Source organism: Musa acuminata, chromosome BXJ1-1 (assembly GCF_036884655.1).
Source record: "Musa acuminata AAA Group cultivar baxijiao chromosome BXJ1-1, Cavendish_Baxijiao_AAA, whole genome shotgun sequence".
NCBI lineage: Eukaryota > Viridiplantae > Streptophyta > Magnoliopsida > Zingiberales > Musaceae > Musa > Musa acuminata.
The window spans coordinates 5,292,614-5,305,115 of NC_088327.1; the positions used below are offsets into that span (position 1 = coordinate 5,292,614).

The 12,502-nt window shown below is 40.3% G+C and overlaps 2 protein-coding genes across 3 annotated transcripts; one reads left to right on the plus strand and one right to left on the minus strand.

Annotated features, from left to right (window-relative positions):
- Positions 1-351: 351 nt before the first annotated feature.
- Positions 352-4,781, minus strand: LOC135623415 (probable glycosyltransferase STELLO2). 2 transcript variants are annotated; one of them, XR_010491395.1, is made up of 4 exons: positions 2,705-4,781; positions 1,228-1,354; positions 604-1,140; positions 352-512 (listed from the first exon to the last, which is right to left on the minus strand). XR_010491395.1 is itself a non-coding variant. In XM_065126384.1 (3 exons), the coding sequence occupies exons 1-3, from the start codon at positions 4,444-4,446 to the stop codon at positions 664-666; spliced, it is 2,346 nt and encodes a 781-aa protein (XP_064982456.1). In that variant the 5' UTR covers positions 4,447-4,781; the 3' UTR covers positions 352-663. The 2 variants fall into 2 exon arrangements, 1 of the variants encoding a protein (XP_064982456.1); XM_065126384.1 differs by having other exon boundaries at positions 352-1,140.
- Positions 4,782-6,902: 2,121 nt separating this feature from the next.
- Positions 6,903-11,664, plus strand: LOC135623465 (uncharacterized). Its single transcript, XM_065126487.1, has 2 exons — positions 6,903-7,767; positions 10,845-11,664. Exons 1-2 carry the CDS (start codon positions 6,998-7,000, stop codon positions 11,488-11,490), a joined length of 1,416 nt encoding a protein of 471 aa, XP_064982559.1. The 5' UTR covers positions 6,903-6,997; the 3' UTR covers positions 11,491-11,664.
- Positions 11,665-12,502: the final 838 nt, after the last annotated feature.

The following is a 12,502-nucleotide window of genomic DNA, read 5'->3' on the forward strand; positions in this document are numbered from 1 at the left end:
AAGTTTCAATCATTGGCTTCAAAATTATCAGTTCCAATTAATAAAAAAAATTAAATCATTTCATTAAAATTCAAACCCAAGTAATTGGACTTGGGTTTGTGTTTTAATTTTTTTCTCTATACAATCGGTTCGGAATTCAGTCATCAGAACCTGATTCCAGTTCAGTTTGAAACCATCAAATCATCGTCTGGTCAACCTTCAAATATATATATATTTGATGTTTTAAACGTTTTTAGAAATATCCTGATCATGTTGACCACAGAGTTTACCCCCCGAGATGGGGTTGACCACAGAAACACAATTCAGTCAAGAAAGCACCATCAGGAATATGATAGGAATTTTACAAAGCACTGGCAAAAAAAAGTGAGTTGTTATTGTAGAAGGTGCCAAATACGTTACATGATCTAAATTGTTATCGGAGTTCATGTGAAGCGAGCAGTTTCATCATATATATATCTCTCTCTCTCTTGTAGTCCACAAGATTCTTCACCGTGGATTCAGAAATTGAGTTACTGAAAGGAGCAGTAAGTTGTCCGTAAATTAAAATTACAACACAGAAGAAAAAAAAGGAAAAAAGAAAAGAAAAAGGGAAGAAGAACATACAGAAGCAGCACTGTTCTCTTTAGCCATCCTCCAACCACCCCCAGATGGTTTATCCATAGATCATACCAGCTCTAGCAAAAGGGGGTCACCTGAAGCCATGAGTCTTACTAGTTTTACGAAATCATTCTCAGTCTGCACCTTCAGTGGATAAACAGCAGGAACCTGAGCAGTATAATAGCTCGTGATCGAATCATTAGCCATCAGGTTTGTTCTGTAAACAACCGTGGCAAGAGCACTTGAGTCGAGATTCTCCAGTGCATCCATTGCCAGAAAAAACATTGGGACAGCAATTTTGTGATGAATTTGTAGATCTCCAACGATTCCCACAAGATCGACGAAATCTGTAACGAGTCTTTGAGGAACATAGAATATCTCGCTACTGCAGATGACGAGCCTTCCATCAGTGGTACTTTCTTTGTAACTTGTCTGAAAATGAACTGGGAAGTTGTCGACAATTTTCTTGACTAAATTTCCTTGATTTAGATGCCATTCTGAGACATTTCCTTCGGTAGAAACCAATACCCATGACTCAGGGACCTGAAGGTAGCATACGCAAGTCCAGTTGATATGTCATCCCTTGAGAACATAACAAACAAAGGGAAACAAATGGAAAGAGATCATTACCTTGTTTGTTATCCAAAGCTTTGTCTTGTCAGCTTGAAGCAGGTTCCAATAGTTAAGAACCATGTCATCTTGAAGGAAGAGAAATCCTTCTGCATCTTGGAATTTTTTAAACACCTTGGGCAAGTACCTATTTGATAATCACACAGTACGGATCAAGACACCAAAGAAAGGAGAAAGGGAAAAACTTTACAAGAGAAGAAGAAAACCATCAATATAAACCAAGCACCACAATAGATAAGTTTACAGGACCAGACTTTTGGCTTACATAATAGATTATTATTTCAAGATATCACAACAAGTAATCTTGTTTAAGGTTAAGAATACCAAAGAAAAAGTTTGCCAGAAGTCTAAGATAATGGGGCATTTCAGTGCAAAAAAACATGTATGATGCTATGGCGTTGCTGATGTATTTATGTACTACCAAGGCCCCAGGTTATTCTGATGGCATAGGAATTTCCAAAAACCAATTGCCTAAGATAATTCTGTAATGTAAAAATGAATAGAAAGATGACCGAGTGTATTCCACAGTTGCACATGGGAAATTATAAGATGCCATGATATCATACTATGATTGTCACACAGTGATAAAGGATTCTTATAAACCAACCAAAAGAACAGAAGCTCTAATCAGATATTCCAAGAAAATAGTTAAGAAGAACACTATGAAGTTGCAAGACAAACTATTCTTGGCTAGAATTATCATATGAAGCTGGTTTAAACCATTGGTTAATGATCTGCCATTTTTATGAAGACTTACCTATGCTATAAAGAGTATTACAATTGCATGTCATCTCCAAGCAAGGACCAAAATCCCGGACCAGCACCAATACTAATTGATGGCCAGACCAGCATGGTACAAAAATCCTAAAATTTAGTTGTTTTTCTTGACCAACAGAACAAGTTCTGGGCCGATTAAGTCTAATCAAAATCCTAAATTTTAGTTGTTTTTCTTTTGGCTCAATAACCTAATCAAAATATGTTTTTAAGACTAATTGTATACCATATGTCACAATACATGCCTAAGAAATTTCTAAATGTATTGGAGTGACTACACGCTACATATACTACCAATATACAGTTGGAATACTTGTAAAGGTAAACTTATAAGTTAAATTATACATTATACCTTATTAGCAACAATTTTCACCAGAAGGATTGTCATGTTAGAGTTGGAGGTGGATCCATGTCAAGTTCTTAAGAAGTCTTGATTAGTAACATGATAAAGATGCTACTAATTCGAATGACACATTAGCTAACAAAATCATAAACAAGTGACAAGCATAAAAGGATGGAGGAATTTGCAGCCATGATCTATAATTTTAAAACCAAAAAAGAAAAGACATCGAGCTCAAAATTGTTGCTCATTCAAATTGAGAAAGTGCTAGTAAGATGAAGGTAACTAGCTATGTTGCTGTTTAACATTTTATGTTTAATACAAAAAATAAGATAAAATTAGTATGGTAGAAGTAGAACTCACTTGTACGCTTCAGCTAACTGACCATATTCCACAACAAGATCTGGGTTGCTCTGTTCTGATATAATTATCACTGTTTTGAATATCCTACCATAGAGCAATCTCCACTCTAGAGCAGTACGATCCACAGGCGCACTGCAATACACGATAAGAACAATGTTTCCCAAGTGCTTTCTCCACCTTATAAGGTTCCCAATCTCGTAGTTTACTGTCCCGACCTCATCAACCCCAAGGTGCACAGATGGTAGCTTCTTGGGAATGAACTCCCTTGTATCTCCATGCCCAATATTTGCTCGAGGTCGGTCCAACTCCAAGGACATCAGCCTTGGCTGCTGGTATCCGATGGCGTGCAAGTCCTGTAGCCATGCAGCCGTGAACTGTAAATCCTGCTCTGTCCAAAATCCTTCCTCTGCCATCACATAGCTCAAATGCAAAATCCTCTCGAACAGTGTTTGTTTGCTCGATCTCCAGGATACCAAAAACTTGATGAGACGGCCAACATTCACATGGAGGTCTTTCTCTTCCGCGAAAGGATACGACTGTGCCTTGTCCACCCGGTGGATGGTCGGCGGATAGACGGCCACGAATCCGCCGATCTCCCACAGCATCCTCTGCGCCCAATAGCCCCTGAGCACATCCGAAGCCATCGAGCTCACAGAGACGGGGAGCATGAGGCCCCAGAATGCTTGTGCGTGGAAGATGGTGTTGAACGAGTTGACAGGCACCATGAGGCCCTGGGGCAGCGCAAGCTTGGGGGCGTCCTCGTCGAAACGGATGTCGAACGACTCAAAGTCCGAGGACTTGCGGGTGAAGTAGAAAACGGAATCCACGTCGGGGAGACCATCGGAGAGGCCCTGCTGGATGAACTGCCGGCCACTGTACACCTCGGTGTAGAACTCCTCGTGCCCGACGTCGCCGACATTTTCCAGCGGCAGCCCCCTTGGCCACACGGACCTCTGCCCGAAGTGGACGTAAGGGTTCACCACCGTCCGATTGGGTTCTGCATGGCTGTACTGTAGGAGGATAGGGTGCTTGGGGGCGGCAGCAGCAGCCTCGCCCACAAGGTCCAGATCGAAGTGTTTGCCGAGGTCGCCGCCCAGGACCTCGGCGCGGTCATCCGCATCGAAGATCACTTTGGCGCCGTGTTGGATGGCGAAGAGGTAGCCGACAGACTTGCGGACGTGAGAGTTGTAAGGGAGATAGTCAACGGTGCGGAAGCCAAGTCTGGCCTGCTGATCCAGGGAGAGGAAGACGGCGCCTTTGAGGGACCAGTCGGGCGGAGTGACGGAGTTGCCCACGGCGAGGAGCTGCCAGCCCTTGATCCTGGCGAGGGCTCGGAGGGAGCTGGTCGGGTAGGCGGACACGGAGACGATGATCCACCGGTCGGAGCGGAAGGAGGCATAGGGCGAGGCGGAGGGATTGAGGGGCTGGATCGGGGGAACGGAGTTCCACGATATTTGGGGATAGATGATCCGGGAAGCGGCGGACGAAGCGGAACGGGTGGTCTTCTCGAAGCAGAGGAGGGCGGCGGTGTCGCCGGCGCTTCTGAGGAAGAAAATGGCGGCGACGGTGGCGACGAGGAAGCAGACAGCAAGGATCTTGTAGAGGTTGTCGGACGCCCAGGTGGAAAAGTCGAGGCTTTTGGCAGGCACGAGGCGGCGGCGATGGTGGTCACGGTCGGAAGCGGGAAGCGGCGAGGAAAGGGGCTTGGGAGGCTTAGGGCCGGACCGGTCTTGGACCAGCATTTGACTCGGTCCGATTGGGTACGAATCGGACGGAACTGCCTGCTTAGCGGAGATGGGAATGAGGCCGAAGATCTCGCAGATCTACCGACAGATCAAAGACGGCATGGCGATAGCCTCCGCCTCCGCGTCCTCCTCCTCCTCCTCCTCCGATCTCCCTTTGGCTTCAGGCTAAAGTAGGGTGGCGGAGGCAACGCAGTTGTTGCTGCGGACAGACGGAAGATTGCAGTTCAAGCGTCGCTTTCTCTGGCCTACGAGGTGAGCTCCCAAATTGCTTTCTGGTATCCTATCCGGTCGAAGTCGTCTTTGCGGTCGCTGAGATCTTCATTGCAGCCTTCATTGGCTGGTCCAAACTCGGGAATGAAGGTTAAATTGCAAATTAATTTTAATTCATACGACATCCTTCCGTAGAAAAATTACAAATGATTTTTTTTTCTTAAATAAATAAATAAATAAATATACTTTTGATATTACTTTCACTTTTATGTTAAACTGATTAATCGAATAATGCCATCTTCTCTTTTTCTTTTCTTTTTTCTTATCCTCTCTTTTATTACACCTCGAAAAGAAAGAAAGTCTGAGATTAAATTGAAGTTTTATCAATTAAATTAGCTGATAAATATTTTTACTATATAAAATCTTACCTAATAAAAAACTAACCACTAGTCCAATATAATTAATATCCATCCTTTTCAGAGCTGTTCCTCATGCTACAAAGGAAAGCCTGAGGGATTTCACAGGCACCTTCGAACTGAAGCTACGCAATGTTCAGTCACTTGCCACTTGGTGACTTTTGGAAGTCAGCCAGTGGGCTCAAACTACATTTTAGAACATCCTGATGGATCTATTTTGACTTCGAGTTGCAAGTTGCAAGTATAGTGTTCTCTCGAACCCAAGCTAAATGTTTGGGCAATTAGGGGTGACAAAATTTCATCGGTATGTAATGGATTATTTTGATTCTTTGTTGTATAACCGTTTTGTAAAGTTTGTTTGTAATTTGCATTGATTATGAAGTGTTTTCTGAAATGTTTATTTGTGGATCCCAAATGCTTTCTCTAACCCGTTTTTTTCTTTTATAGGTCCTAAAAAACCATGAGAGGTTTCGGAGAGGTTAATCTTTACGGATGGACACGTAAGGGTATCGCACGATTTAGATAAAATCAACTAACTCCATGATAGATAAACTATCATTTAGCCAATGGATTGTTTTAACTAAGATATAGTATATACAAAAATGTTGAGTCAATATCTTATCTCAAAATTTTGCTACTTAATCTAAATAAGATAAGAAACACATCTAGAGCTAGCTCCATTAAGATGAGGTAATAAATTTTCAAATCAATTTTTTATCGATCTTGATGCTCCTTTTGATTTCCTAACAATAGAATGATATAGTAATATTTTTTTAAAAAATATTAAGATATTCAAATTGATTAGTATATTATTACATAAATCATATGTCTCAGATCTGATTATGAACGTCATATATGTCATTTTAGTATAATAATTTTTTATTTTTAATTTTTTTAAGAGGATACATATTCTTTTTTTGTTTTTAGTATTTAAATTATTACTTTAAATTTAAGTTTGAAAACGAAAAATAATTAGTGAAATTGATAAGATATATTTTAGTTGTATGAAAATTTAAATACTTTTTCTTAATGAGAATGGTTTTATACATATAGGATTTTCTTTTTATTGAGTTTGATTAGATTGTTCAAAACCAAGATAGTTGCACGTTTATATTGATTGCTTAAAAAGGATAAATATGTAATATTTAATTGGAAGGATACATATAATATATTAAATTTAGAGAAGAGGAGTAAGTATGATATTTCAAGACCTTCGAAAATAAAAAAAATAAAATAGGGGGTTTTTTGAAATAAATTTCTCTAAAAAACCCTTTTCACTTTTTATCTAACTTTTTTTATTTATTCTCGCAAAACAACAGTTAGTTTCTAAAAGATGAAATTATATCTAGCATTCACTCTATAAATCGTTGCATCGACTTTGTTGCGACAATCTTCATACATAGTTTTTGCTTCTCATCCATCACCTTCATCTTATCTTTATATTTTCTCTTTTCTCCCTTTTTGTCATTGTGATCAATTATTGTCATCGCGCCCTGTCATCGTCGCTTTTCCTCTCATCTTCCTTTGATCTCATTTCACCTATCTTTATTATTATGATCATCATTGCCCTCACATTGTATCCTCTTTCATATTGTTTATAACTATTAATTCTACGAGGAAGCTAATGGTGCATCGATATAATGAATAGGCCAGTGAGGCCGAGGGGTAATTTTATTTTATTTTTATTTTATTATTATGTAATAAAAACTGTTTTACGAAAATAAATCGAAAATGAAACGCTAATAAATAAAAAAAACGGAAAAAACTGAGGGTTTTTTTTATATATATAAAAAGGGAACTTGCCCGGTTTCATGTGAGTTGGTAAGTTTCATATGCAAATAACCCAAAGAGGCATAAAACCCTCGGCCAAGCGGTCGCCTCGCAGCTAAAACCCTAATCGTTGTTTCTCCGGATCGTCGTCGATGGCGGAGCTTAAGAAGCTATCGGAGGCGCGCGACCTGACGCGGATCGAGCGCATCGGGGCGCACTCCCACATCCGAGGGCTCGGCCTCGACGCGGCGCTCGAGGCTCGTGCCGTGTCGGAGGGCATGGTGGGCCAGTGCGCCGCCCGCAAGGCCGCCGGCCTGATCCTCAGCCTCATCAAGGAAGGCAAGATCGCTGGCCGAGCCATCCTTCTCGCCGGTCAGCCCGGCACCGGGAAGACCGCCGTCGCCATGGGGCTCGCTAAGTCCCTCGGCGCCGAGACCCCCTTCGCCGCCGTCTCTGCTTCCGAGATCTTCTCCCTCGAGATGTCCAAGACCGAGGCCCTCACCCAGGCATTCCGCAAGGCCATTGGCGTACGCATTAAGGAGGAGGCCGAGATCATCGAGGGCGAGGTCGTCGAGATCTCCATCGACCGACCTGCCGCCGGCGCTGGGGCGTCTGCTGGCCAGTCCTCTTCAAAGACCGGAAAATTGACCCTGAAGACTACTGATATGGAGACGGTCTACGAGCTAGGAGGGAAGATGATAGAGGCTCTGGGTAGGGAGAAGGTTCAGAGTGGGGACGTGATATCACTGGATAGGGCATCTGGAAAGGTCACGAAGCTTGGTCGATCAATCACACGCTCGAGGGACTATGATGCCACTGGCCCAAGCACAAAGTTTGTAAGGTGCCCAGAAGGAGAGCTGCAAAAGAGGAAGGAGGTTGTGCATTGTGTCACCCTCCATGAGATCGATGTCATCAATAGCAGGTATAGGATTGCCCTCTCTGTCCATATTTTAGTTTGTAATATGCTTCCGTTTTTTATATTGCATTAGTGTAAAATATCATCTTCTTAGATTCCATGAGTGCTGCCATTATTGAATTCCTGGAGAATGCCTTTTCTGAACTTTATACACTTCATGTTTTGCCTTTTTTCCTTTGTGAAGAAAGATTTTCACCATGGGTCTCAAATAAAGATGACATATGAACTGAGTTCCTGCTAAGGTGTTTGTGCGTTTTTTATTTGCTTATAGGAATTTACCTTAATTTACTTTTATATTGTTAGTGATATAAAAAGCTTGTTCTTTTTCTCACTAGAATTTGATGTTTACTGAGAACAATGGGCCTACTAGGACCATTGTAAAATTAAAAAAGATTACCAAATTAGATAGTCCACTCAGAGCTTGAGATATGAAAGAAATAATGCAAGTTTAATGGGGAGGTTCCTTCCGCAGGTTGATACTAGAGCTAGAAATTGTTCCAGTGTTGAAGTACAATTTGTAATTTTAGCTTCACTTTATAAGAAAACAAATTTAGTCATAGTGTTATTCTTGACGATGGCATGTTTGGGTCATTTGAACTGATATTCTTTTATTCTTAACTTCTGCTTCTTCCATATCTAGTATTTGTACTATTTAATATTTAATTATTGAAAGGTGTGAAGCTTAATGTTAAGTGCATGTTCATAAGTTCAGATTAAATGATCTGATTAGAACTACAGTGAGCTAGAATCTGGAACTTTTCATCTAAAGTTCAGATGCAGAGGTATATGACAAATTAGCGTGGTTCATGTTGTGAGGGGAGCGCATTTAGTTGGTTCGCTATTTTGTGTCATGCTGCATGCGAAGCCACTTTATTTTGTCACTCACTGCAGTAGCTAATATATCTCACTTTTGTTGAGTTGTTAGCTATATGTTTAATGCTGCAAAAAAGGGCAGTAGATAACCTAAAAGCTGTGAACTTGATTAATATGATTTTTTGTTCAATTGCTTGTTTCAAGGTTTTCTTAAATGTACTGTGAAGTAGGAATGTCTAACTTGTACTTTATTCTTATTTAGTTATTTTTATCTATAAAACTGTGAATGTCATTTCTTACATTCGGCCCCAACATCAGTAATTCAGATAAAATACCGCCATTGCCCAAAATGCATAATACCATTAATCAAGGAACATAAACCATTGCACTGTCCCAGAGGTTGTAGCAGCTTCAATAATTATTTAGAATTAATGAGATGGAAATAGTAGATATTTTTATTTCCTTTCGAGTATGATGCATAAAATATTCAGTGAAGAGTCTTTGTGCAAATCAGTGTCCACTGGACGCCAATTAGTGAGATTATACACATTTAAGTCTAAACTCAAGAAAAAGATTGAGAAAAAGTGTGTGAGTGTGAGTACAGTGAGAGAGGAGGTAGGGAGTCGGTCAGAGGGACTTATATAAGCCCTAAAGAGATCCCAACTGTCAATTTGGCCTTTGAGGGCTGGTGTCGGTCGAAATCTGACTATTATCAATTTGTACCGGTCGGTAACAGTCGAATTTGCTCAGTATGTCTTATATCAGGCTGAACCCACTGGTTGGACCGGTAAATACTGGTGATTTCCATGCCGCCTGAGATTTCATTCCTGTGTGAATACTAACTTTGCCTATTATTGTTTTTTAGTGTAGTTATCATGGTGCTATATCTATTAATTGCAATGTTGTAGGAGTATTTACTTAAAATAAAGATGTTGCATCACTTATTTTGTTTAATACCGCCGTACTTTGCCTTGATCACTTTACAAACGAAATTTTTTTGGTGGTAGAGCATTTCAACATTTGATCAATTGCTTAATAGGTTAATGATGTCAAATAATGGTGCGCCTTTAGAGTATTTGTAGTTCAAGAATTAAGGATTCACTACTATGATCATTTTCAAATTAACACAATGAGTCAAATATAAATGGCAAAAATATGCATATTTTTAGTAAATGAAGTCGAAGTACTTTGATGTGAAAGTGCCAATGGTGTCATTATGATATTATCTGACACCAGTTGGCAAGTAGCATATTTATGCAACTCATTGGACAGTACAGAAAGTTACATACATTGGTCTAGATGCTTTGCTGTACATAGAAGCTTGATATAAGCATAATGATAGTTGGGAAGTGGTTGCTGATGGTTAATATTCTATATAGCCTGTCAATGTTACTTGGCCCTTGTCAGCAACACATGCAAAATCAGACATAAACATGACCATTGACACGTATGCAGATGCACACACGAAAGTATGCAGACATGCATGCACACGTGCATATATGTATATGTATGAACACACGAGTGGTATAGTTTACTTGAGGTAATCAATGCCGCTGGATACTTTAGCATCAAACTCGGTGCTTAATTCATGTGATGGATGTGTTAAACTCTTAAATCCACAAGCAGATGCTATATCTCACATGTCCAGGATATGCTATCAGTATACTCTTGTTCAGGTTAGTCACATGGAACTATCTGAGGAACATCCACCCTATAGGTGTCAAGACAATTTAAAGAAGGGAAAGGGCAATAGAGACCCAGCAACAGAACTTTCATAATACACAACAAAAGGCTCCTTTCTTGAGCATAGGTCTGTCATTATGAGCTTACTTGGCATGATGTCCAAATAAGTTAGTAACTTGTTAACCTTGTGCAACTTAAACCATCTCATGTATTTGGTATCAGGTCTCTCCTCTTGTCCATTTGGTAAGTCTGCTGTCTTGCACATATAGTATTATGATGGAACTGAAGTTCTTTACACTCTTAACAATTTCTGGGAGTATAAAACATTTGGATCCTAATGAGCTTGAGCAGATTATAAATATGCTAGTGGTTTTTTTTTTTTTACTCCTAATGTATCATGTGTTCTATTTGTACATTCTTAGCAATACTTGTGAAAGGTCTCTCAGAATGTTTAGTGGATTAGTATGAATTAGGCTTGGACTTCCAGCCAGTCTTACGTCCAACTCTGATCGCAATATTATCTAGATTTTCTTCTTCTGCTTATTCTTAAGCATTCTCTTTATAACATGCTATGGCATGAACTTCAGAACGCAGGGTTTTCTTGCACTTTTCACTGGCGACACTGGTGAAATCCGATCTGAAGTGAGAGAACAGATTGATTCGAAGGTTTCAGAGTGGAAAGAGGAAGGAAAGGCTGAAATCATACCTGGTGTCCTGTTCATCGACGAGGTTCATATGCTGGACATTGAGTGCTTTTCCTTTCTCAACCGAGCATTGGAGAATGAGATGGCTCCAATACTGGTCATTGCAACAAATCGCGGGATCACTACAATCCGTGGAACCAACTACCGATCACCTCATGGAATTCCTGCCGATTTCTTAGATCGCCTCCTCATCGTAACTACTCAGCCATATACAGAGGAAGAAATTGGCAAGATTATTGAAATCAGGTGTGAAGAAGAAGAGGTTGAGATGTCCAAGGACGCAAAGCTCCTGCTAACAAAGATTGGGGTCGAGACATCCCTGAGATATGCCATCCACCTAATCACATCGGCTGCACTGGTTTCTCTGAAGCGCAAGGGAAAGATGGTTGAGATGGATGACATAAGCAGAGTTTACCGGTTGTTTCTTGATGTGAAGAGATCCACGCAGTATCTTATGGAATATCAGAACCAGTACATGTTTAATGAAGTGCCCAGTGTGGGTGAAGAAGTTGAATCTATGCAGTCTTGATTTGTCTTGGGTCGAAATGGACTTTTGCCTTCCTTCTTGTATTACTGGCTTGTATTAGAAATGGACAGGAGCTGATGCCCATTTATATCCTTTGCATTGCATTTAACTTAACTATTGTATTTTTCTTTAGCAGCTTTTTGTTATCGAAAAATAGAGGTTTCCTTGTTTATTTAATTCACTGATTTGTAAGTTAATTAAAGCTGGTGCATCTTCTTTCATTAATCTTGCATCAGCTCAACAGATTAAACATTATGAAATCAGACATGCACATTGTGGCAGTTTAATGTTTTCTACTCTTCTCAACGTCCTTTGAGATTATTGTCCCAAGTAGGTTGGTAGTTTTTGAGTTAATTACATATTATTTCATACAGTCAGTTATCTTTAGCACGATTCTTACGCTTAAAATAATTATATTCGTATCTTTATAGTTACAAGTAAAACATCTAGATTTATTTATTTTGACAACATCAGTTTTATCAATGAAAATATAGAAATAAAAAGTAAAAAATATATATTTAACATTTTGATGATGGCGGATGACATTGGTGGTGGCGGACGATGGTGTTGTTGGTGTCGACACCGTCGTAGTTGTCGAACGATTTTTTGTCATTCTGCATTTATGTTGGCACTTCGTCATCACAAAATCGAATGTTATTGTCGAAACTATCGTGAAGATCCGTCACCAATTGAAGTCGGATTTAGAGATGCTCCCCCCCCCACCCCCAAACCAGATCCACCAAGGCGTTGAGGATTTAGAGTGCCTCACGAGCGAAGAGAGGTTGGGGAGGGCAGCAATGATATTCTCCTAGGCCGCAGACGAGTGGTGGTGGTAGTGGTTGAGGAGGCGAGCAATAAGAAGGGGCACGACGCTAATGAGGGAGGCGTGCATCTCCCGATCTTGCTTTAATAGATGATAGATCTTCGCGATGGCTTTGGTAGTGGACTTCGATTCTATGGTGATGGAGCATCGACGAAAATGCAGAGTGGCAAATTTATCGCTAGGCAATTGCAT

What these genes read in the sequence shown, in the direction of transcription:
- LOC135623415 (XM_065126384.1), bottom strand. Translation starts at nt 4,446, where the DNA reads ATGCTGGTCCAAGACCGGTCCGGCCCTAAGCCTCCCAAGCCCCTTTCC. An exon ending in CAGTTAGCTGAAGCGTACAA is followed by an intron (nt 1,355 to 2,704) that starts GTGAGTTCTACT and finishes ATTATCAAATAG; the next exon opens with GTACTTGCCCAAGGTGTTTA. An exon ending in AGCTTTGGATAACAAACAAG is followed by an intron (nt 1,141 to 1,227) that starts GTAATGATCTCT and finishes TGCTACCTTCAG; the next exon opens with GTCCCTGAGTCATGGGTATT.
- LOC135623465 (XM_065126487.1), top strand. Translation starts at nt 6,998, where the DNA reads ATGGCGGAGCTTAAGAAGCTATCGGAGGCGCGCGACCTGACGCGGATC. An exon ending in ATCGATGTCATCAATAGCAG is followed by an intron (nt 7,768 to 10,844) that starts GTATAGGATTGC and finishes CATGAACTTCAG; the next exon opens with AACGCAGGGTTTTCTTGCAC.